This window comes from Pseudorasbora parva, chromosome 19 (genome assembly GCF_024679245.1).
Source record: "Pseudorasbora parva isolate DD20220531a chromosome 19, ASM2467924v1, whole genome shotgun sequence".
Taxonomy (NCBI): domain Eukaryota; kingdom Metazoa; phylum Chordata; class Actinopteri; order Cypriniformes; family Gobionidae; genus Pseudorasbora; species Pseudorasbora parva.
In genome coordinates, this window is record NC_090190.1 from 30,476,802 (window position 1) to 30,502,584 (window position 25,783).

At 37.2% G+C, this 25,783-nt stretch overlaps 1 protein-coding gene across 1 annotated transcript in view; it reads left to right on the forward strand.

The window, feature by feature from the left end:
- nfatc1 (nuclear factor of activated T cells 1) overlaps positions 1–25,783 on the forward strand; it is a 62,436-nt gene that overhangs the window by 10,810 nt on the left and 25,843 nt on the right. The window contains exons 4-7 of the mRNA XM_067426150.1: positions 174–376; positions 1,642–1,814; positions 3,142–3,282; positions 23,281–23,336. Coding sequence (XP_067282251.1) covers positions 174–376; positions 1,642–1,814; positions 3,142–3,282; positions 23,281–23,336 — 573 coding nt within the window. The remainder of the gene's footprint in view (positions 1–173; positions 377–1,641; positions 1,815–3,141; positions 3,283–23,280; positions 23,337–25,783) is intronic.

The following is a 25,783-nucleotide window of genomic DNA, read 5'->3' on the forward strand; positions in this document are numbered from 1 at the left end:
CCCTGCCCACTTTGAAATCTCATTGGTCAAAAATCCCACTTTACATTAAACATAAAATATCTTCTAGTTGAATCTGATTGTGTCACGCCGAGCATCAGTTTCTAGTTCAGTGTGAAAATGCGAAATGCTTTTTTGCTAGGTTACACCAGTAAATTCATATTTGTATCTTTCAGCTTCACGGCTACATGGAGAGTGAGCCTTTGACCCTACAGCTCTTCATTGGGACGGCAGATGACCGTCTTCTCCGGCCTCACGCCTTCTATCAGGTCCACCGTATAACTGGGAAGACCGTGTCCACACCAAGCCACGAGGTCTTGCAGTCCAACACCAAAGTTCTTGAGATTCCTCTACTGCCTGAGAGCAACATGAGGGCCATGTGAGTATGTGTGTATATCTCAGAAAGACACTAAGAAAAAGAAAAAACACAGAAACGGCCGGTGAGGGAAATGTTTGTACCACATAATTCTGTATATCTACATGCATCCAGGGTATATTTCCTGCAATAAACAACAACCCTCCATTTTACCGCCAATCCCCCTGTTGTGAAGGCAGTTGCTAAGCAGAAGTGTGTTTTTGTGTGTGCACGTTTTCTAAAGAGTCCCAGTGCTGTGGGTTTCCCTTGAATGAGCTCCAGGGCTTGTGTTACAGGAGGCCTCTGGTCGCATGGTGCCTGTAATGGCGCGCTGGGGTCTGTTCCGCAAGCCAGGCGGTAGCGGTCTTACTAGCTCAGCATTTTCTGCTCGCTCTATAATGGATGTAACACTTAACTTATACAAAAAAAACCACACACCCCTCTGGATCCTGTTTCAGAGCTTTCTGAGTAGCGTTCACTCTTTGCCATGTTTTTGTAGTAAAGCCAAAAAATGGTTATGCCCCTGTGTCAGTGCAGTTTAGCCAACTCTTTAGTATTTCATTTCATATTTTCTTTTGATTGGAGAGAAAATTATATTTTGTGCCTTGTATATAAAGTTTGGTTTGGACGGATAGTGCTGAAAATGGGAGACTGGAAACTCAACTTGGGCTTCACACTTTCAAAGCAGTTTTTTGCTAAAGGAATTACAAATGTAATTCAACTAAAAATCCGGATGACAACTAGAACACAGTGTGCTTGTCCTCACCACGCATGGGGATGATAAAATCTGATGTTCCAGTATCGGTTCGGGGTTGACAGATCACTCATGCTCAGTGATTGTTTCTCCAGTTTTTTAGACTTCCTGTTTTTGCCAAAAAGTCAGCCTTAATGATTATTTCACACAGATGAATCCCTACATGTTTCTTTAATAGATGCAAAACTTTCAATAAGTATCAACACACTTTGGCTTTCTGGTCTAGTTGGAGGATTTGTACATTTAGTGGAGAAAGCAAACTTTTAATGAATTTTTAACAACATCTCTGCCATGTCAGGAGCAGAAATTGGAAAGGACGAGAGAGAAAGGGCATGTATTTATGCGGTGCAGAATGAGGGCCAGGCGGAATTTTGGCAGAAATGATCCGAAAAAATTCAGGCAATAAATTAAACGTTTACTCTGTTCTGAGAAAATGTTTATTAAACAACTGTCTAACGATATTAACCACACATTTCTGTACTTCTGAAAGGATTTGTTGAGTCTATTCCTCAAACGGATTCTTTCTGTTCCACAGAATCGACTGCGCTGGAATTCTCAAGCTGCGTAACTCGGATATCGAGCTCCGGAAGGGCGAAACAGACATCGGACGGAAGAACACGCGTGTAAGGATGGTGTTCCGTGTCCATATCAACCAACCTAACGGCAGGACGGTGTCTTTACAGGTGGCATCTAACCCCATTGAGTGCTGTGAGTCATGCCACTAAATCTCACTAAATCTTTTTTTACATTTGTAATCTAACATTGCAATCAAGATGTATTTTTATCAGTTAAAGGGATAGTTAACCCAAAAACGAAAAGTCTGTTATTCACTCTCAAGTTGTTCCAAATCTGTATGAATTTCTTTCTTATACTGTGCTGAACACAAAAGAAGATTTTTTCGAAGAATATGGGTAACCATACAACCAACAGTTGATGGGCCCCATTGACTCACGTAGTATTTTCTTTTCTACACTATGGAAGTCAATGAGGCCCATCAACTGTTTGGTTACCCATGTTCTTCAAAACATCTTCCCAATGAGTAAAGGATGACGGAATTTACAATTTCGGGTAAACTCCCAAATGCATTCCCAGGGAATCAAACCCATTATCTTGTTAGCATTATCCTCTACTGACAAGAATTCTGTAATTAGATGGATTGAATCAATAAATCAAAGACAGATTTTGCTCGTTATATAAATTTGTTTTTCTCCCCTAATAATTGCGTGGGCAGATCAATTGCTATGATGTAAATAAGTAATATCAAGAAAATGAGCACAGCTCATACAATATTATTTAATATCAGAATGGCAGAACATGTATGAAAGACATATAAAACAAATTAGAGGCATGGCAGATGTACAAATCCTGAATTGTTTTTTTGTTTTTTTGAACTACTATACTGTAAATAGTTTGCAGTGTTCATCTAGCCATGGCATGTACAGTATATCATATATCATATATGACATATCAAATCATATGACATATCAAATCATATGACATATCAAATCATATGACATATCAATCATATATCATATTATCTTATCAAATCGGTCATATCATATATAAATCATATATACTACCATTCAAATCTTTAGTCAGTCATTTTTATTATTTAGCATGGATGCCTTAAATTGATCCAAAATGACAAGTAAATATGTTTATACTATTATGAAATATATACTATTATGAGATGATATATCTCTATTATATATATATATATATATATATATATATATATATATATATATATATATATATATATATATATATATATATATATATATATATATATACATATACATATATATATATATATATATATATATATATATATATATATATATATATATTAATATTTCACAATATTATAGTTTTACTGTGTTTTTGATGACACAGCAAATGAATGCAACGTTGTTGAGCATAAGATATTTATATTTTGTAGTTATACGGACATTTAGCTGTTTGCCCTGCCGTTGTAGAAAGTACAGCTGTCAATGCGCCTCACTTTCTTTTTGTCTCTTTGTCCTTTTTGCAGCCCAGCGCTCAGCACAGGAGCTGCCCCTCGTGGATAAACAGAGCATGGAAAGCTGTGCTGCCTCAGGGGGGGAACAGATGCTTCTCAGTGGGCACAACTTCCAGCATGACTCCAAGGTGGTGTTTGTGGAGAGAGCACAAGGTAGGGAACACACTTGGTGTGTGTGTGTGTGTGTTGTTTTGAAATGGCCTCTCTGTTGGGAGGTTTCTGAAGATAAAGCTGTAGAGACAAAGGCTTAATCCCAATTCGCATACTTCAAGGAAATACGTAAGGTGCTGACGATTGTAAATAACACATTTTTTGAGTATGATGTAAACCTGTACATGAGTATTGGTTTATAATCAGGCCCACAAGGAATATCTGCATCATTTGCAAAGTATATCTTCCATCCATTGCATGTTAATTAAATATTTTTGCTTATTGATTATGCTTTCAGTTACCAATAAATGTCTAGTACACTTAATTCCGTTTAACACGTCACATTTGACCATATATCAATTAATTTATCAGATTTACCCCTTAAAACAAAAACAGGTTCTGCCTGAGCCTGGTCATAATATTATGTTTGATCCATTGCAAACCAATCCTCTTGCATAGTGCTAGGGGATCTGAACAATACTTGGCCAAGAAGCATGTGTGGGTGCCATCTGGCCATGTTTGGCATGCTGTTTTCAATGCATCATGACTCAGGAGGGAATCTAATCTTGCATACTGTTAAAGATGTACTGTCATTTCTGGGCCACGTGCAACACCAAACCAAATTTTCCCAGACACTCATGTCTTTCATTGTTTGGATGAACACTTAATCCTGTCCCAAAATTATCCCACTTATTGAGCCAATATTGTTGTCATTCTGCTCTTGTTGTAGGATATGCACAGTCATTATTGCACTTGTGTAAAATATAATTTAATTTTAAGCGAGTGTAAAAGTGCACAAGTTGGCCTAGATATGGTTTCAAAAAAAGTATTATTTTAAAATACTTTTTTTTAACAGTGATGCTAAGAAGAAATTATTTTGAGCACCAAATCAGCATATTAGAATGATTGCTGAAGGATAACATGACACCAAAGACTGGAGTAAAAACTGGACTGAAAATTCAGCTTTGTCATCACAGGAATGAATTACATTTTAAAATATATTAAAGTAGTAAAACAAATGGCAAAAACTTGACAAAAAAAAGTCCTGCTTTGTCCTTAAACTACTGTCTTCAGTAGTGTGTATGTGTGAGTATACTTTAACCAGATAGAAAAACCCTCCTACCACTCCCTCCGTCCCTCCTTCCCCTCTTTGCCGTCAAAATATCGCTCCCTATGCCAGAGTGCCACATGTGGAGCACATTAATGCGCTGTATTTTTAACCCAACATTTACATTTCCAGAACTTTCCATTGCCTGTGCTGCCCAGGAATGGAGCCCAAATAGAGAGAGTGTGCAGTCTGGGCTGTCCCTTGTGTCTGGGCGTTTGTTTTGATTTTTTTGTCTGTCTTTATTCAGGTCTCTCTCTCTCTTTTTCCATATGGAAAATAGAAGCAGTAGCCCTTGACTGTTGATACCTGAGATTTACAAACAGTCATTTCCTTGATGAGTTTGTAAAAAATAAAAAACAATAAAAAAAAGAGAGGAGGTACAGACAAGGCCAAGGCCGAGTAGTGTAAACACTCTGGATATTTGGCAATCCGGTACACAAAGCTGAAGGAAATGGCCTCATTTTTTTACCTGTGAAGAGGGGAACTCTGGGAAATGAAGCTGCTTAATGTGTTATAGTTGTAGAATGATATCTAACCTCTCTCTATATATTTATTCTTATATAATTGTATATATATTTAATATAATTACATCATGGATTTTTTAATTTTTGGTAATACTTTACAATAAGCTTCCATGTGTTAACATTAGTTATAAGCAATGTACTACATTAAAGGTGCCCTAGAATGAGTTGAAACAATGTTAAATTGTTCTCTGATATCTTCATAGAGGGTGTGTGGCTTATTTAAGGGTTGTCCAGATACAGTTTTACAGGTCCATTTACAACCCTATAAATTGTCCCTAGGATGTAATGCTCTGTTTTTGCCTTATTTGGAAGAGTCATGAATATTAATGTTGAGCTCTGCTCTGATTGGCTTATTTCAGCAGCACACAGCAGTTCAGTTGTTCAGCGAAGCGGCTCGTGAGTCCTGACCCTCCTGACAGAACACAGGCCGACTCAATTTAATCAGAAATTGTTTAAACAGTCAATAAGTGGATACATCACTACTTACTGCTTGCAGGAATACAGTTGTAATTGCCACTTTCTTCAGTTTAAGACGCTGAGCGAAGCTTGCTTGAAATGGGCTGAACAAACGAACGATTTTGAATTAAATTGTTGTGGTATCTGATTATAAACATCAACCATGACTGTTGACATTTTTTATCTGTGGGAAGGGTAGAAAAGTCCTCACGTCCCCTGCACAGCCTGGAACATGACGGGAGTCCATGAGAGCTGCCGTTTTCGCTATCCTCGAGTGTCGCTTGTTTTCCTGCTGTCCCGATGATTCGGCTCCGTCAGTTCCGCCTGACAATTAACACGTTCGGTTAGATGCAAATATTGGGGGCATACATATTAATGATCCCCAACGCTTGCATCACTGTTGGTGTTATGTTGAGAATCACTCATTTTTCCGTGGTGTTTTTAATGCATGAGATAAGGAGGAGGAGGCACTGGTGTTTTAGACTCACAGTATGTGTTGTCCACGTACTGAAATCTTATTATTTCACTATGGCAAGGTTAATTAAATTTTTCATTCTAGGGCACCTTTAACAATGCAAAATACTTGTAAAACATTTATTAATCTTAGTTAATGTTAATTGAAACATTTGCTAATACATTATTTAAACAAAACAACCTGCTTTGTTATACAAATGCATCCCTCATTATTAGTTATCCCGTATTATTAGTTAACTTTATGTCTCATTTCGGATGGATTGATAAAGGTTGTAGATTTACTAATGAATGAACATTTGTTTTAGTTACAGCATCAATAACATGCTGTCAAACCCAGAGACATTTTTGGTTTGTGCACATATTTGCGTAGGTGTTTGTGTAAAGGAGGGAGAGATAGAGAGGGCATGTGTATGCTTGCCGACAGAAGGGTGTGTGCTCTTGTTTTTTAGAAGGGTTTCCCCGTGTCTGGCATCCGCTGTGGATTCTTGGGCACTCCTCACATGGAAACACCCCTGAGCCAGCCCACCATTGGCATCAACAGCTCTCTCTCTCTCTCTTTATTTCTCTGTCCAGTTTGCTGAAGACAAATCTTTTCCACTATCATTTTTCATGAGCTTGGTCACATGCTTCTGCCTCGTTGCCTTAGAACTTATTCCCCTGTATTTGCATTTACCATCATCTATAAAACGTTGGCTGCATTAAAACTGCGGAACATTTGGTTTTTAGGAAGGGAGAGAGGCGGTACAGCCTCTGTATAGATTTTAAATAGGATTTCTTCACGCTAAAGCATATTAGATTCATATTAGTTGTGGTATCATCGTTTTTAAAGGGATAGTTCACCCATAAAATTGTCATTATTTACTCACCCTCATATTTTTCCAAACCTGTGTGATTCTCTTTCTTACTTGAGACACAAAAGGTCATTTTTGGAGAAAATAACCATATAATGCATTTGTATGAGGATCCAGAATGAAATATAAACCATTGGAATGGTCCAACTTGTGCAATATATTTAAAGTCTTTTGAAGCTATACAATAGAGATTGTGTGAGTAACGGACCAAAATATAGAAGAGTGGCCAAGATATACTTTAACAATTTACCTTTGTGTTCCATGGAAGAAAGAAAGTCATACTGGTTTGGAACGACATGAGGGTGAATAAATGATAACAGAATTTAAATTTTTGGGGTGAACAGTTCCTTTAAAGCATATTAGATTTATATTTTTGTTGTTCAACATCATAACTGTCAATGAAAAGGTGTTGAAATTAATCTGCTGTCTGTAGCGCTGTGCAGTCTGTCTCTGCGGGTTCAATCTCGAAGGGAAGGGTTGTTTTTGTTATGAGTGAAGAGGGGGCTCCTACAACGTGACTCACACACAGGGAATCCCTCTCTCTCTCTCTCTCTCTCTCTCTCTCTCTTTCTGACCATTGCTTCCTCTCAGCTGCAACGTGACTTCATGGACTCTTTTCCCATCTGTGCTTGGACTGTAACTTAAATGGAAAATTATAGACAGTAACTAATATGCAAAAGGAGAGGAAAAATAGTGAGACTGAGAGAAAGAAAGACGCTTAGGGAAATCATTTAAAACTGATTGGTAATACAATGAAGAAGTAAAGAATACTCAAATGAAATAGTTTCTGCTGGTGAGTAGAGTAGGAGTAAGAATAGAGGAGTAGAGTAGGAGTAAGAGTAGAGGAATAGAGTAGGAGTAGAGTATGAGTAAGAGTAGATGAGTAGGAGAAGGAGTAGAGTAGAGTAGGAGTAAGAGTAGATGAGTAGGAGTAGAGTAGGAGTAGAGTGGAGTATCAGTAAGAGTAGATGAGTAGGAGTAGAGTAGAGTAGGAGAGGAGATTGAGAGAGTAGGAGGGTAGGAGAGTAGAGTAGGAGAGTAGAGTAGGAGGGTAGGAGAGTAGAGTAGATGAGTAAAAGTAGATGAGTAGAGTTATGAGTAAGAGTAGATGAGTAGAGTTATGAGTAAGAGTAGATGAGTAGAGTTACCAGTAAGAGTAGATGAGTAGAGTTACGAGTAAGAGTAGATGAGTAGAGTTACGAGTAAGAGTAGATGAGTAGAGTTACGAGAAAGAGTAGATTAGTAGAGTAGGAGAAAGAGTAGGAGTAGAGTAGGAGTAAGAGTAGATGAGTAGAGTTATTAGTAAAAGTAGATGATTAGAGTTATGAGTAAGAGTAGATGAGTAGAGTTACGAGTAAGAGTAGATGAGTAGAGTTACGAGTAAGAGTAGATGAGTAGAGTTATGAGTAAGAGTAGATGAGTAGAGTTACCAGTAAGAGTAGATGAGTAGAGTTACGAGTAAGAGTAGATGAGTAAGAGTAGATGAGTAGAGTTACGAGTAAGAGTAGATGAGTAGAGTAGGAGAAAGAGTAGATGAGTAGAGTAGGAGTAAGAGTAGATGAGTAGAGTAGATGAGTAGAGTAGGAGTAAGAGTAGATGAGTAGAGTTATTAGTAAGAGTAGATGAGTAGAGTTATGAGTAAGAGTAGATGAGTAGAGTTATTAGTAAGAGTAGATGAGTAGAGTTATGAGTAAGAGTAGACGAGTAAGAGTTTTGAGTAAGAGTAGATGAGTAGAGTTATTAGTAAGAGTAGATGAGTAGAGTTATGAGTAGATGAGTAGAGTTATTAGTAAGAGTAGATGAGTAGAGTTATGAGTAAGAGTTTTGAGTAAGAGTAGATGAGTAGAGTAGGAGTAAGAGTAGATGAGTAGAGTTATTAGTAAGAGTAGATGAGTAGAGTTACCAGTAAGAATAGATGAGTAGAGTTATGAGTAGGAGTAGACGAGTAAGAGTTTTGAGTAAGAGTAGATGAGTAGAGTAGGAGTAAGAGTAGATGAGTAGAGTTATGAGAAAGAGTAGATGAGTAGAGTTATGAGTAAGAGTAGATGAGTAGTTATTAGTAAGAGTAGACGAGTAGAGTTATGAGTAAGAGTAGATGAGTAGAGTTATGAGTAAAAGTAGATGAGTAGAGTTATGAGTAAAAGTAGATGAGTAGAGTTACGAGTAAGAGTAGATGAGTAGAGTTATGAGTAAAAGTAGATGAGTAGAGTTACCAGTAAGAGTAGATGAGTAGAGTTACCAGTAAGAGTAGATGAGTAGAGTAGGAGTAAGAGTAGATGAGTAGAGTTATGAGTAAAAGTAGATGAGTAGAGTTACGAGTAAGAGTAGATGAGTAGAGTTATGAGTAAAAGTAGATTAGTAGAGTTACGAGTAAGAGTAGATGAGTAGAGTTATGAGTAAAAGTAGATGAGTAGAGTTACGAGTAAGAGTAGATGAGTAGAGTTATGAGTAAGAGTAGACGAGTAAGAGTAGATGAGTAGAGTTATGAGTAAAAGTAGATGAGTAAAGTTAGAGTAAGAGTAGATGAGTAGAGTAGGAGTAAGAGTAGATGAGTAGAGTTATGAGTAAGAGTAGATGAGTAGAGTTATGAGTAAAAGTAGATGAGTAGAGTTACCAGTAAGAGTAGATGAGTAGAGTTATGAGTAAAAGTAGATGAGTAGAGTTATGAGTAAAAGTAGATGAGTAGAGTTACCAGTAAGAGTAGATGAGTAGAGTTACCAGTAATAGTAGATGAGTAGAGTTATGAGTAAAAGTAGATGAGTAGAGTTACGAGTAAGAGTAGATGAGTAGAGTTATGAGTAAAAGTAGATGAGTAGAGTTACGAGTAAGAGTAGATGAGTAGAGTTATGAGTAAAAGTAGATGAGTAAAGTTAGAGAAAGAGTAGATGAGTAGAGTAGGAGTAACAGTAGATGAGTAGAGTTACGAGTAAGAGTAGATGAGTAGTTATGAGTAAGAGTAGATGAGTAGAGTTATGAGTAAAAGTAGATGAGTAGAGTTACGAGTAAGAGTAGATGAGTAGAGTTATGAGTAAAAGTAGATGAGTAGAGTTATGAGTAAGAGTAGATGAGTAGAGTAGGAGTAAGAGTAGATGAGTAGAGTTATTAATAAGAGTAGATGAGTAGAGTTATGGGTAAGAGTAGATGAGTAGAGTAGGAGTAAGAGTAGATGAGTAGAGTTATGGGTAAGAGTAGATGAGTAGAGTAGGAGTAAGAGTAGATGAGTAGAGTTATGAGTAAAAGTAGATGAGTAGAGTTATGAGTAAGAGTAGATGAGTAGAGTTAGAGTAAAAGTAGATGAGTAGAGTAGGAGTAAGAGTAGATGCAGTAAACTTTGATTAATGCATTTTTAAGTCTTTTTTTAAATAATTGTACGGAAAGCTATGTGGTTGCTAATGTGTTCTTGCTAGATTGCCTGCATGGTATTATGGAGAGAGCACATTGTGTTATGGGGGGTAACTAGGGCATTGCTGATACCCCAGTAAATATGATTATAAATGGCTGTAGAAAATAAATCTGCATTGTTTATCATTTTGATATTTCATTAAAGCCTTTAATTGGAGTAAAATAATTGAAAGTTGGGGGAAAATCACATTATGAAATACATGCTTTTCTCCAAAACCTGTTGACCATAATTATTAGCACCTTTTTTTTTCTTTTTTTTTTAAATACTGTTTGCAACTGAAAAGAGATCAGAGACCATTCCTCCATACAGAATCTCTCCAGAGCCCAGTTACATGTTGGTGCTTCTCCTCTTTAGTTAACCCCACTAATTTTCTATAGGATTCAGGTCAGGGGACTCGGATGGTCATGGCAAAAGCTTTATTTTGTGCTCAGTGACCCACTTTTGTGTTCATTTTGATGTTTGCTTTGGGTTATTGTCCTGATGGAAGATCCAACCACGGCCTATTATAAGATTTCTAGTAGAGGCGGTCAGATTTGTTATCTGTTGGTATTTGCTAGAATGCATGATGCCATGTATTTGAACAAGATGCCTAGGACCTCCAGCAGAAAAAAAAAGCAATCGGGGGGTGAGCGATGAGGAATTTTCTTGAAATCCCTCCAGACAAACATGTAGGTGTGGTGATGTAGTTTTTTTTAGGCTTTCTGACCCCAAGACTCAATTAATCTCTGTAATTCTACATCTGTGATCCTTGGAAAGACTTTGACCACTCAAACTCTACTCCTCACGGTGCATTAGGGTGATATAGACACATGTCCTCTATGAGGCAGATTCTTAACATATTTAGTGAATTGTAGTGCTTAATTATTGCCCTGATGGCCCCTTTCTATTTAATTTTTCAATTTTCTATTTTGAATCTCAACATTCCTTTGCTGCAAATCAGAACTGTATTCTTTGGTTTTACTCATTGTGATGAGATGTTTTGTCCATCAAGACACAACTTTTATGAATTTTGAAGCCTAAATGCAGTCGCCAGAAGAAAAAAGCTAAAAGTAGGCTATAAACGGACTACACCACGGTCGCTCGACTTCAACGTCACCATCACTAAGCTTCCAACAACTCTTTCAGTTTTTATCTCAAAACATTTTCCCAGAAAGTTACACTATTTTACAAAAGCGCAATTATGAGCATGAGAATGTAAAAGCAGACTGAGTTTACCTTGTCGGAGTTGGCATTGGTAACAGCCTGATGGCATTTAATCTCTGCGACATTCTCTGTAGTCCCATTTAGACTCTTGTTAGCAACTGCATTTTTCAAGACACATAACTGTATTTTATGAATGCAATTAAATCACCACAAACCTTATTTCAGCCATTTAAACAAAACCCTTATTTAAAAAAACAATTGAATTTGCGTCAAGGGAACTGGAAAAGCTAAAATGCTAACTAAGTGCTAACTTTGTTAATGCTAATGTCTGAGCATAGCGTCTGCGGGAGTTGCCTGTCAATTGCATCATATCTGCGTTACCCTCGGTTACCAGTATTCTGCAGAAACGTCATAACATCATTTTAAGCACACTTAAATGTATCTAATATGATAAACAGAGCAGCGTTACCTCATACTCATGACCGGAAGGGGTGCCGCCGACTGTGTCCCGTCCCGTCATAATAAAAGTCCCGATTAGATTTCCACCGGCTATGATGTGAAGACAACATGTCCCATGATTCTGCGCTCAAACTTGGCGTCATCAAACTATGCCTTTGTTTTGAACAGGCGCCCTCTAGCAGACGGAAAAATTACACAGTGCAGCTTTAAAGGTGTCATGAACTGGCATTTTTCATACTGTTGTCTGAGATCAACTAATGACGTTCATGTGGTTTTTACATTGAAAAACATCATAACTAATAAGTAATAGGCCATTTTCTACACTGGTTTTGAGGCTCTCTCCATAACGCTGGGTTTTGATGGGCGTGCTGCACTGGAGACTTGGAATGTAAATGCCCACGGCTAGGATTGGATTATATTTGCATATTTAATGAGCTTCAGTTCCCCTGTCAGTTCAGTTCACATGATGAGGGAGAGATTGTTTTGAAAGCAGCAACCGTAATGATTTTCTCGATCACAGGGCTTGTAAATGTCTTTATCAAACAAACACAAGGATTTATTTGTTATCCACCCGCGATTGATTTAAATATTATTTCTGTATTACTTGGCCCGCACGATCGGTGGATATAAGCGCGAACCGTGCACACGCACACACACGTGCGCACGCCCAGATCAACAAAGGAATATTATTTCATTATTTGAGATTCACCAGCCTGCGGGCAGGCTTACGTTTTGGCAGCCATCTGGATAGCACATAGCCCGGGACTACTATTGCATGTAAAAAGACGTTTTACACTCATAGGTTTTTTGCACCATTCCTGTCGGATCCAATATAGAAGGCACTGCATTGTGTCTGCAAATCCAGCGTGACCTGAGACTTGTTTACATACGATTCCGCAGTGAAAATGAAGCGATTGCGAACACGTGTTCAATGTCTTCCCCACGTAATCTGGAACTTCATTAAAAATAAATGAAGTAGTATCACACATTCCTAATATTAGGATCCGAAGGAAGCTTATGCAACGACTGTGTTCTTCCACAATATCTTGCTGTCTTCTGATCTGATGAGTTGGTGGGCGGGGCTACTGAATTACACATGCTTATTATTCTGTAGAGATGCGTTTTGTTACTCGATGACGTCAAAATGCGCACACAAACGTTTTCTGAGCCTGGTGTCTATAAAAGCTTTTCTTTGACTAACAAGGAAGTTTTTAGCTCTGAAACTTACGAGATATTCTTATGACCTTTTATATATCAAAATCTCAAGGGAAAGTTGATTTCTTAATTCATCACCCTAAGGGAATTTGGGCTTTTTATTTATATTCCCGTGAAACAAGATCTCATAGCTAGACAATTTCATAACCTTAGTCATCTAAGTAAATATTAATGGAAATATGCTTCAGAGATATTTTACTCATAAAACATTCTGAGGATGCCAATAAATGGGGCCAACATGTTTTGGAGAAGATTTTTTATTTTATTTCATTATATGTACATATCTAACCTTTCATTGAAGGAAGAGAATTGAAAGTGGGGGGAACTCCACTTTCAATTCTTTTACTTCAATGAAAGGTTAGGTTTTTGCAAATCTTTTGAATGAAATATCAAAAGAATAATAAACAATGCAGGTTTATTTTTTCAGCGTTCATCTTTACCAGGGATGCCAATAATTCTGACCACAACTGCAGATCGATGGATGGATGGGTTGGGTTGGCCATAGAATAGAATAGAATAAAATAGTATGATTTCTCGATTAATAATGTCTTTAATGCAGTAGCTGCTCAGCTCCTAATCACTTGTCATTAAGACTTCAGCACATAAGCGTACTGCAAGTCGCTTTGTATAAATGTGTGCTGAAATGATCTGTACACCATCCACATCAGAGTCATCTGTGATTAATATGTGTATGTTACTAATTTTAATGTACTAGTCTAGACATAATCAGACAATTCATTTTTGGCACATGCGGATGACTAAAGATAAGGCATCTTTTCTTTTTCTGTAGACGTGGACAGAGAGGAAGAAGGAGAGAGAAGGATTACTCAACTTTAAAGTTCTTTAAGTTGGCATCCTTAGATGCATATCAGGTTAATAGTGTTGGAGAGCTCACGGTGTCAGTGGTGAAGCAGCTTGTTGACTTTGTATGCAAATTTGTAACAACAGAACTTAATGATGTTTTTGTTATCTTTATTTGACACTGGCCAGGGCTTGTGGGTGATCTATGGTGGTTCTGAAATCGAAAATTTTTCCATTGACTGGAAAAGGGCTATGTGTTTGTGTATGAGTGCTTGATCCAGATGTGTTACAGTTAATATGTGTGTGTGGGTGTGTTACGGAACAGTGGGGATTCCTAACAGAAGGGAAAATAGACGGCAAAAAAGAGCGAAAGAAAGAATCAGACACAAAGAAACTCCCTCATGAGAGAGAGGAGCGTTTTCACATCTGGACTCACTGGACTTCACTGCCTGCTCAGCTGCAAAACCACTTAAAATTCTTCTTCTCTGTGCATTGGTGTGTGAGTGCATATGATAATGTCTTCAGAGGTTGCATGGTCACATGCCAGTGCTTTGACCTGGAGCATCTTATTCTTACACATTAGATGAAGTTATCCAGGTATAGACCTGTTTTTCCTGTGTGTGTGAGTCAATCTCCATTTGAACAGTTAGTTGAAGTAGATCTGTCTACAATCATGGGTGGTTCCAGACGGCTCAGGTGAATATTGGTCTCAGCTTTTGTCTATAAAAACGTTCTAATCCAAATTCTTGGTGCTTAATCATATGGTGAACAGTCAGATGGTAATGTATCCACATTTTGAATGCATCACCCATTCTGTATGACTTTTAATTATTGTGGTTCCTAGCAACTCCAGATATTCTCTAAAATGGGCACAAATGCAACAAAAGAGTCAAATTTGCGACACGCATTAAAAAGGCAATTTCAGAATGTTTGTGTGTGTCCATCTGTTTCATCACATATCTTGTGTGATGCGCGTAACAGGCTGAGAAGTGACATACTATAATCTGGTGACTGACACTATTGGTCGTGTCAGATGGTGCAGTGTGAATTAGCCTTAAAGGATTAGTTCACTTTGAAATGAAAATTTACTGATAATTTACTCACCACCATCTCATCCAAGATGTTCATGTCTTTTTATCTTCAGTCAAAAATAAATTAAGGAAAATTTGAGGATATTTTTAAATATAATTTATTTTAATGGCAACCAATGGGTTGCAGGTCCAAGTCAATGCAGCTTCAAAAGGCTTCAGAGGCTTTGCACGATCCAAGCTGAGGAATAGGGTCTTATCTAGAGAAACCATCTGTAATTTTCAATAAAAATATCTAAATTTATAAACTTTTTAACCACGAAAGCTTGACTTTAGTGCTGTGCTTCATCACGACATATGATGAACACCGTTGTTTTACCTTTATTTTTGTAAAGAGCATTTGATTTAGTCTAGTATTTAGCACATTTGTTTTTAACACTGGGTAAGTACTTCCATGTACATCACAGGACCTTTCCGATGTAATCACAAGGGCGTGAAGAATCACAACACCGAAGTCGAGCATTCAAGGTTAAAAAGTATATACATTTTATTTTTTTTATTAAAAATGACCGATCGTTTTGCTAGATAAGCGATAATATTCTTGGTTGGGTCGTGCGAGCCTCTGAAGCTCTTCGAAGCTCTTTGAAACTGCATTGATTTGGACCTTCAACCCGTTTGTTGCCATTGAAATACATTATATGGAGAAATATCCTGGAAGGTTTTTCTTTAAAAAAAAAACAAAACGTAATTTCTTTTTTTGACTGAAATAAGAAATTAACATACTGGATGACATGGGGTTGAGTAATTATCAGTAAATTTTCATTTTAAAGTGAACTAATCCTTTAACTCACTTGTGAGTTATTGCTTTGAATCAGATTCACTCTGTCAGTGAATCGTTCACAGCTTGCCACTACTGAGTTACAAACTCCCTCACTGAACCGCGAGACATTTTTACTGAAAGAATCAGTGATTTTGAAATAAACTGTTGAAGAGGGCTATAAGGTTTTTTAGTAAGTTGCCAGAACTTTCATCCCTCAGTCACTCCTTCATAAAGGTAGCCAATTGCCATTTATGGCATAACAATGTAACTTGCAGAAAGATACTCTGATAATTAACTTTTCACACTGGCTTAACCCCAGGTTGAAACCCCACTTTTAACCCAGGCTAAGGAACATTTCACACGTAGAATTTAGAAGCGGGATTAGAACCGCATTTTAACGCACAGTTATTAAACCCTGCTTCGGAGCAGGGTTAGCACCGTTCTTGCGATGCTACTTCTAACCCCGCAATGCCTAATAATAATTTAACCCTTTCGTTAAATTATGAGTAATATGAAACATGAATCAAGATTACCCAGGAATTAGTTTACCCAAGGTTTACAATGAGCCAGGGTTAACTATTTCATGTGTGAAAAGTATTTTCAATTTGTATTTTATCAATTGTCCTCATATAGCCTACAACACTAGTTTTCAAACTATTTGGTACTTACTGGTGTATAATCAAGTTCATGTAACTTAAACCACCATAGTCGTTTCTGTATCAAAGCACACAACAATACATTTTTAAGAATACTTTTTTTTTTATTCCATCATAAGTTTTTCAATTCCCTAACCTTCCATGTTGGCAATAATAAAAGTGCTGCTTGTCCTCACAAAGATCACTAATAATGTTGTTATTTGCAAGTCGTTTCTATGGGTCTTCTGTTTAAGATGAGTTTGTTCTGGAGAAGCTTAGTGAATGAAAATCTCATGTGGGTGTCCGCCTTTCACACTTCAGAACAATAACCTCCGTGTGAAGGAGCCCTGAGGTTTGGCTCGTCCTCAACAACCCTCGGCAACAATGGCGCGCTCTCACAAACAAACCGTTCGTGGTCGCAAGCCTCAGGGAATCCCTACATTGTCTCCTCATTAAGGAGCAAGAAAAAATAATAATATTATACATTTATAAACAGACCATCCACAACAATGGCCTGGCAGAATCTGATGCATTTTACTGCTTTTCATTTAAACACAATGAAAATGGCTATTTTTCAAGCACATTGTAGCGTTTTTACGTGGCATAGAAGAGCAGCGGTACTCGCCTGAAGACTCCACAGCTGCTGTTCATTAGCACGTTCTGGAAAACTGGCTCACTTGAGCATCTGCAATTAGGGTCATCCCAGCCTGAGCTCCCCTTTCTCTCTCGTGCCATACGCTGATCCCTTTTGCCCAGAGGAGGAGGGGGAGTCGCTCTCCGCTGCAGGAGGACAAGGGAGTCTATTCACAACGCTGTGGCGAGCAGGTCTGCATAGCCGCATCTGTGTGTGTTTACAGTACAACAGTCTGAGGGAGGCTTTTGGACGCGCACTACCACCACCCAGCTCCCTGACTGCCTACTACCCCGACCGCCTGGGGCACTAAGATTTCTTTTTTGTGGCCCTCCCTAATCAACAACACAACAGGGCTTTTGATTCTGAACTGGGCTTAGGGGGAGTTTGACAAGTGCAAGCTGATCCAGAAACTTGGCTTCTGAAGTTAGCTTTTGAGTAGTATTCTTCTCTTTTAGAGGCATTCACTAAGACCTAATACTTAAAGGGATAGTTCACCTAAAAATGTGTCGTTCCAAACTTATATGACTTTCCTATGGAAGCCTGTTTCCTCCACTAAATAAAAAAGTTAAAAGAGTAATTGTGACTTTTTATCTCAGAATTCTGACTTTATATCGCACAATTGTGAGAAAAAATAGTCAGAATTCTGAGATAAAAAGTCACAATTGCTCTTTTTATTTTTTTATTTAGTGGCAGAAGCGGGCTTCCATAATTTCCTTCTTTTGTGGAACATAAAAAAAGATATTTAATAAAATGAAGTTGGTGGTATCCAGTGTTGTTTTGGACTCATGGACCCCACATAACATTCAGTGAAATGTTCTTTAAAAAAATCTATAAAGAATGTCAAACAGGTTTGGAATGACATGAGGCCCTTTCCCTTTAAAGGCGTGATGAATTGAGAAATCAACTTTCCCTTGAGCTTTTGATAAAAGGCCATGGTAATATAAGAATATCCTCTAAGTTGAATATCCTCTAAATCCTCAGACCTGAAAACTTTCTTGTAAGACAAAGAAAAGCTTTTAAAGACAACTGGCCCAGCAAATGAGCTTGTGCTTCATTCTTACATCATAGCGCTACGAAACACCGCCTCTACAGCAGGTCTAATCCAGTAGCCCTGCCCACCGACTCATGGAAGTGACCGGCTTGTGCTAGCTAGCTAACAGCAATAAACATGGCGAGTAAGATAGCAAGATATTGCACTATTCCTGGTTGTGGAAGAACACAGTCGCTGCATAAGCTTCCTTCGGATCATAATATTAGGAATGTGTGGTTGAACTTTATTTTAATGAAGTTCCAGCTCATGTGGGGAAGACATGTTCACTTTAGTTCACTGTGGAATTGTTTGTAAACAAATCTCCAGTCGATGCTGGATTTGAATCCGACAGGAATGGTGCAACACACTTACGTGAGTAAAACGTGTTTTTATATGTAATAGTACTGCATTGTTATAGATCGTTTTGCTTATGTGTACGTGTCTAACAGAACATACCTTTAGCACGCTGGACTCAGACACGTATGGGCCAGGGCTCGCAAAGCCCGGCAGGCCGATGAATCTCATAATATTCTGTTCTTGATCTGTGCTGTTGTCTCTCTCGACTTGACATTTGAAGGCCGGTGTATGCACACGTGTGTGTGCGCGGTTCACGCTTATATCGACCGATCGTGCAAGCTATGTGTAATATAAAAATAATAGTCCAATCAATTGCGGGTGGATGAGAAATAAATCATTGTGTTTGTTTGATAAAGAATTTTACGAGCCCTGTGATCGAGAAAATCATTCCGGTTGCCGCTTCTTCCTCAATCTCTCCTCTCCCTCATGTGAACTAACGCCCATCAACACCCAGCGTTATGGAGAGAGCCTCAAAACCACCATAGTCATTAGTTGATCTCAGACAACAGTATAAAAAAAATTAAAAGGCCAGTTCATGACACCTTTAAGTACTAAACTTCAATGTGTAGATCATTGTAAAACCTGTGGACTGCAGACTTTCCTCACATGGTTTACAAAATTTGTGTGATTTTAAAGGCAATGTCTAGGTACAAGAATATCAGAGACTTGGGTAGGGCTTTTTTTTTACTTGGATCAGTAATCAACCACTGTAGCAAAAGCATAGCAATGTGCTGAAAACCACTCAGAACACAGCAAAAATGCATAGCAACGCCCTGGCAAGCATCTGTTAAATCCTAGCATAATGTTTTATACATACAAACACCACATGTAATATCTCGTTAAAGTTTGGTATTTGAAACATGTCAGGTTGACATTGGCTCTTAAGTGAAATAGTTCAGGATTTTTATTAGTAATGGTCTTGTATGCATCTCTCTGAGCGGGTAGTCTGATATGACATAGTCAAGGCAAGGCTCAGCCTTAGGCAAGATTTTCTGAGCACCTCATCAAGATGAAGTACACCGTGTTATACTTCGTCCTCATCAGTTCTTCAGCGTAGTGAGTGGACAGGTATTCCACTCACATGGCTCAATCAGAGTGGAGATTAGAGGTCTTATGACCACAGGCTCCACAGTCCTTCACCAGTACTTAAGGATGTCTCGCTGGAGGGAAGGCCTTGAGCAAAGTTTTCACCTCTGCAGAGATGTGGAGAGTAAGAGAAAGCACAAAATCACCCTGTCCCAAATGGCACACTTCATATGCACTTAGTGTCTTGTGAACTTACAATGGCCGCTGCGTGATCGTGAAATCCACCATACTGTAGGGTGCCCCATTTGTCATTTTAGTTTACATAATGGTACTCGCGATTGCCCTCTTTGCGGCTGATATGTCCCCATGATGTGCGCTGACGCAAGCTCCACAGCAGACTTCTTCACGACAGTCAAAGTGGCTTTACATCATAAAATTGCAGCCCTATATATAATGTAATTGTTTTTTTTTTTTGTTTGTTTTTTACTGAGCTTTTTGCCATGCATTCTGGCATTGTATTTCTGCAAAGGCCATGTCATGCTGCCTTAATAATTGAAATTAATTGAAATTAATTAATCAGTTTAAGTATTTCTTCAGTTTATCAGATATTTCACATCATGCCAAACAATGTGCAAATATAATGCATACTATATATGGTAAGCAAAACGTTCACATTCAATTATGTAAGCCAAAAATATTACATCAGAATTTTTTTTTTTTACAGTTAATTACTTTATTGATATAAAATGTATAATTATAAATACGTAATACTATATATTATTTTAGTAATAATAAAAGTAAATATTAACATTTAATTTCGTTTTTTTGAACAATTCTGTTGCTTTTCAGACCATATCTTGCATTCAGTATCTAGCACAAATTATATAAATATAAACGTTTTTCCAAAATAGTTGTTTCTTGCAGAACCAACAATAAACTGAGGTTGAGAGGAAAGTCTATAGTAAAGATGAGATCTGAAAAAACAAATGACCGCATGACATTATGCTGGTGTACCGCAGATCTTGCTTTCTCCCCCATCCATAATTCGGGGCCCCATCCAAGTGGTGACATCATATACAGGAGTATGTATTAGAGGTGCAGTAGTATCACTGATGGAGACCGAGAGTGATTTTGGTCAATTCGGCTTTGGTTGATTTTTTTGTAAACATAATTTAGTCCATCTTTCTAGATTTATTGTGTTATTTCTTTGTCTAAGTTGTATATATGTCAATTCCATATGTCACAAAAATGGAATCTGTGTGAACAACTGTATATGTGCCACTTTAAAGTGGGATAAAATCGCTGTAGATAGTCGAATTTGACCATAATATAGTTGGTAGCTTCATGAAACTGATCAGAGAGAGAGAGAGAGAGAGAGAGAGAGAGAGAGAGAGAGAGAGAGAGAGAGAGAGAGAGAGAGAGAGAGAGAGAGAAGGAGACAGTGGCAATGGAGGTTCCCTTTAGCATCGCATTACCTTCCAGCAGTAATGACAGACCGTTCCACCACATCACAGACCACAGCGCGACTAGCCAGGGATGCCCTCACTGTCTGCCCATGAAAACCTGACCCCACTGTCTAAGCTTTCTTTTAAAATGCTATCAAAATAGTCTCAGCATTCCATCTTTTAAGTCTGAATAATATGTCTGGAGTGGTTTGAGAACCTCCAATGGAAAGTTACCCCAGATGCCAGATTCATCGCAATCAGACATTAGTACAGTACTGTTAGCGCGCCTCTAAATCTGACACTAGATTACCCATTCGTTGCGTATGCTGTTGAGTAACATTATGAGAACTTGACAAGTCATTTGTCTTAAAACTTGACAAGCAATTTGTCTGACTTGAAGCCTGAGACCTCATATAAATATTTCACTGAGGTGAGAACAATACATTTGATCTTTCTCAGTGGTATAAATAAAGCACTCAATGTCTAGGAATACAGTCTTCAGGGTCCACTGGAGAATATTTGTCATCGAAAATTATCATGGAAAACCAATACAGTCTTTTCCACCGCATTCTGTTTAAACCCAGGAGCATCATCAATGTGAAATGTATGATAGCGATATGCAATTATGTAAAAATATGACACGAGACAAGCCAATGGAAAGTTTAAAAAGGTGCGTTGTCTATTGTTCTAGATAATATTCGAATCATTTCCTTTCTATACTTTTATTCTTTCTTAGACACAATGATGCTCTGTTTTCATGTGTGCGTCTGTGGTTTGCCCTAACGGGTCGCTGCTGTGACCAAACTACCCTGCGGTTTTCTCCTGCTTTTACGGTCTGAGTAAAAACGTCTTTTCAGTGATGTCTTAACTAAAAATAGCAAATGAGACCTTAATATGTCTTTGTTCCCAAACGTTTGTGTGGGAAAGCCAGTTTGCGTCAAAAAACCGGAGGCTGAAAATAGTTAAATAAAACTTTTTATACTGAAGAGAGATTGGAGATTGAGAGAAAGGACAGAATGACTCGTAAGCGCGCCTCACGCTCTTTAGCCAAACAGCCGCTGCTCATTATCTGAAGCAGAGTTTACCAGGCCTTTTATTGGACCCTTCAGACACTATTTGTCATGAGTTGCGAGATTCCACAAGGGGCTGATGTAAGCGACTGGTCCCTCCATAGCAAAAGCACGTCACACGCACACACTTCTTGGCTATGGTAAGATCATTAGGATTGCATCAGCCCCCCATCTGCCCAAGCGGGTCAGAGGCAGACAGGACATGATGTAATCTCAAGGTTGACTGCAGTATAGCGATAGCTCTCGAAAGACTTTTGGGATTTCTGCCTCTTTTATGTTATACTGAGGTTGTCTACGGCAGAGGCTCCCAACTGGTCTTGCCTCAGGACCCAGATGTCCAGTGGTGACTCAACGCAGTACCAAAATCACATTTTCTTTTCTTTATTAATATGAACAAGAATTACATAAGCAAAAATAAAACTACTTTACTAAACCTTTATGTATAATGCATTATAAAAGTATTCATAATGCATGTTATAATGCATTATGTCCTTTGATTAATAATTGTTATCAAAGTTAAAAGGCCATATAATATTTGCAGATCTGAAATTGGATGTCATGGGTTTTAATGCATTACACTTTCTAAAGGTCTTATAATGTATAACTGTGGTTACAATTATTCATTAGAGCATGGAATGCATTATGATGATTTATGCATTAAAAATGCTTTTATAGTGCTTTATATATACAAACTTTGAGTAAAGTGTCACTAAATAGGTTATGAGAGAGTGAATAGGAAATCTATGGGAACATATTCTGTCAGTATTAGCCATATTAGATACTGACATTTTAAGTGACTTTGCACCAAAAATCCACACAAATATTTAATATAAGCTTTTTTCATCACTCAAAAATCAGATAAATCTGTTTATCTAACTATGCATGGTTATATGGTTAATTTTAATATTTTAATATGATATAAAATACAACTACACTTTAAACAAATATTTAAAAAATAAGTTACCTGGTTGCCTTGACTTTGAGTTAAATGAAAGTTAAAACAACCTTTATTGACAACCTTTATTCATATATTATTAAAATATTTTGTAAGCATATTGGGTAATTGTGCGTTTTATTTGGGATGATGCAGTGAAACATGCCAAATTGTACTATTTTCTTGATTAATCTTTTTTTTTTATGTGGTTCAGATACAATAATATTTTCAGTTTCTATTTATTAAACAAATTTCCTTCATTGTATCAACTCAAATTTTTAATTTCAATAAACTCAAAATTTTAAGGCAACCAGGTTACTTACTTTTTTAAGTTCAACCAACAATATTTTATTACAGTGTATATATATAAGTTCAATTCAATCATCCACTGTAACTGGGGATACTTTTTGTTAGTTTGCTTTGATCAGACTTCCATCACAGTTTGATAATGTTGATAAATGTTGATTAAATCTAAAAATTTCTCTTCTATTCTGAAATAAAGCTTACTCTGTGTATTCCTTCACATATGTGAGGCAATGATTAATAATAGGCTATAAATTTCTGGTCTTTTTTATTTATTCTTTGCAGATGGCCATCACATATGGGAAATGGAGGCCAAAGTCAACAGAGAATCCTCCAAATCGGTAAGTCTTGCAACTTCTTTTTTTTTTCTTTTTTTTTAACTAAAGACAGCAAGATGAAATCTTGAGAATTTTATGAATAAAATTACATAGGTATATCAATTATTGTATTACAAAAATGAGTTTCAAACTAAGAAATGTTTGTTGTATTGCTGTGTTTGAGGTAAACAGGTTGTTTTTTGTGTGTAAAGCGGATATAATGTATGTGAGGAGCCCTACTTTCTTCTCTCGGGAGGAAACACACAACACTCGCACACGCAAACCTGCTCCTTGTTTTCTCTATGGAAGATTCTTTCTGCGAGAGCTCAGGGACCACAGTTTAGACTCTGGGATTAGACTGTGTTTGTGTGTGAACACTGCACCTGCTCCCCTCACCACACACACACTTGTTAGGTAGCACATGTCCATCCATAGAGCTCAGACTGTTGGATAAAAGCCATTGTCACTATTGTCCAGCTAAGAAACAGTTGCAATGTGATAGAATCTTCTAATCAAAGCATTAAAGGGAAAACGCACCAGCTCTTTTCCATTTTATTAGTAGATTCTCATAAAGAGAATGCATAATTGTGACTCTTTAATTGCTTCTAGGCAGAACTTTCAAGTGCGAGTGTGGGTCTCGCTATCAAAAAATAAGCGAGCTAAAATTCCTTAAAATTTATGGCTAAATTTTAGTAGCTTCTGTCTGAGCTCATGTGTTCATAATAAAATGAAGAGAGCTCTATGGCTGTCATATTTTTTTTAGGGTGAATTAATGTTTGTTTCTTCCTTGTCGGAGCCAAAAGCTCCCTGAAAGCTAGCCTTTGTCTGGTGTCTCTTGGTTCATAACTTTATGAGAGCCTCCACGCCTGGTTTCAATGCTCAGCGAGTGAATGGGGACCATCTGTCTGAATGGAGCATTAATGTATTAGACAATTTTTTTACAAGGACGCCTTTGATTTCTACCCCTCCCCGCCCGGCTGCGTGTGTATATGTATATTTATTTAATGTGAACCATTTTCTCACACAGTCTAAACCACATGGCTCTTTTAGTTTGCTACGCTGTCTTGTGTCAACTGCCTTTTTTCACATTATTTTGGGTTGGTTTGGAGCAGTTTTTGGGTTGGTTTGTCTTTTCACAAAGCATGGTTTTGTTTAATGTTACATTATTTTTTCATATAAACACCAAAATTTGAAATAGTTCCTAGAATTTGGTGTTTGTAAATAAAGGTCAGCGTTTGCCTTTCAGTCAGTGGCAGGTAGGTGCAAGTTCTGGAAAATGAATAACAAGAATAACTTCTTTCTCAGATCTCATAATTAATAATAATGTATGTTCAGTTAGGGCAGCCAAATAACTATAGTAACATATACTTTGCGCAAATTATCCCTTACTGTCTCAATTCTAAGCAGTTTTCACCATCTAATCCTTTTTGCTAGTTTGTTTCCTCTATAATGTATACTACCAATCAAAAGTGTGGTGTTGGTAAGAATTTTTAAAGAGTTTTGAAAGAATTCTCTTAAAATATATATATTTTAAGAATATATATTTGACAGAAATACAGTAAAAGCAATAATATTGCGAAAAATTATTATAGTTCCAGCATCGTTACTTCAGTCTTCAGTGTCACATGATCCTTCAGAAATCATTCTAAATGCTCAAGAAACATTTAATCTAGTCTACACTAGTTTACATGTGCGTTAACTGGATCAGCCTAATTACAGTTTTTTTTTTTATTGTTTTTTTTTAAGCATGATTAAATTAAGAAAGATAATTTATGATACTGTTTTGAGATTTGATTCATGTTTTGAAATTTATATGAAATGTCATCCTGACAAACATTTTTGAATATTTCAGTCTTTCTCAAAGAAGAACTCAGGAAGCTTGTTTCCGCAACAGAATAAAAAATAGAAAAGGTCTTTTCGAGCTTACATTTCGAAATTCAGACTTTTTTTCCCCCTCAGAACTGTGTAAATTTAAAGTCGCAATTGCGAATTATAAAATCACAATTGCGAGTTTTGACTTTGACTCGCAATTTTGACTTTTGTTTCTCGCAATTGCGAGCTTATATCACGTAATTCTGGTTATATTTTGCGATTCTGACTTTACATCACAACATTCTGACTTTATATCACACAATTCTGACTTTATATCACACAATTCTGACTGTATATCACAAAGTTCTGACTTTATATCACAACATTTTGACTATATATCACACAATTCTGACTTTATATCACAACATTCTGACTTTATATCACACAATTCTGACTTTATATCACACAATTCTGACTGTATATCACACAATTCTGACTTTATATCACAACATTCTGACTTTATCTCATTATTCTGACTTTATATCACAACATTCTGACTATATCTCATTATTCTGACTTTATATCACAACATTCTGATTTTATCTCATTATTCTGACTTTATATCACAACATTCTGACTTTATCTCATTATTCTGACTT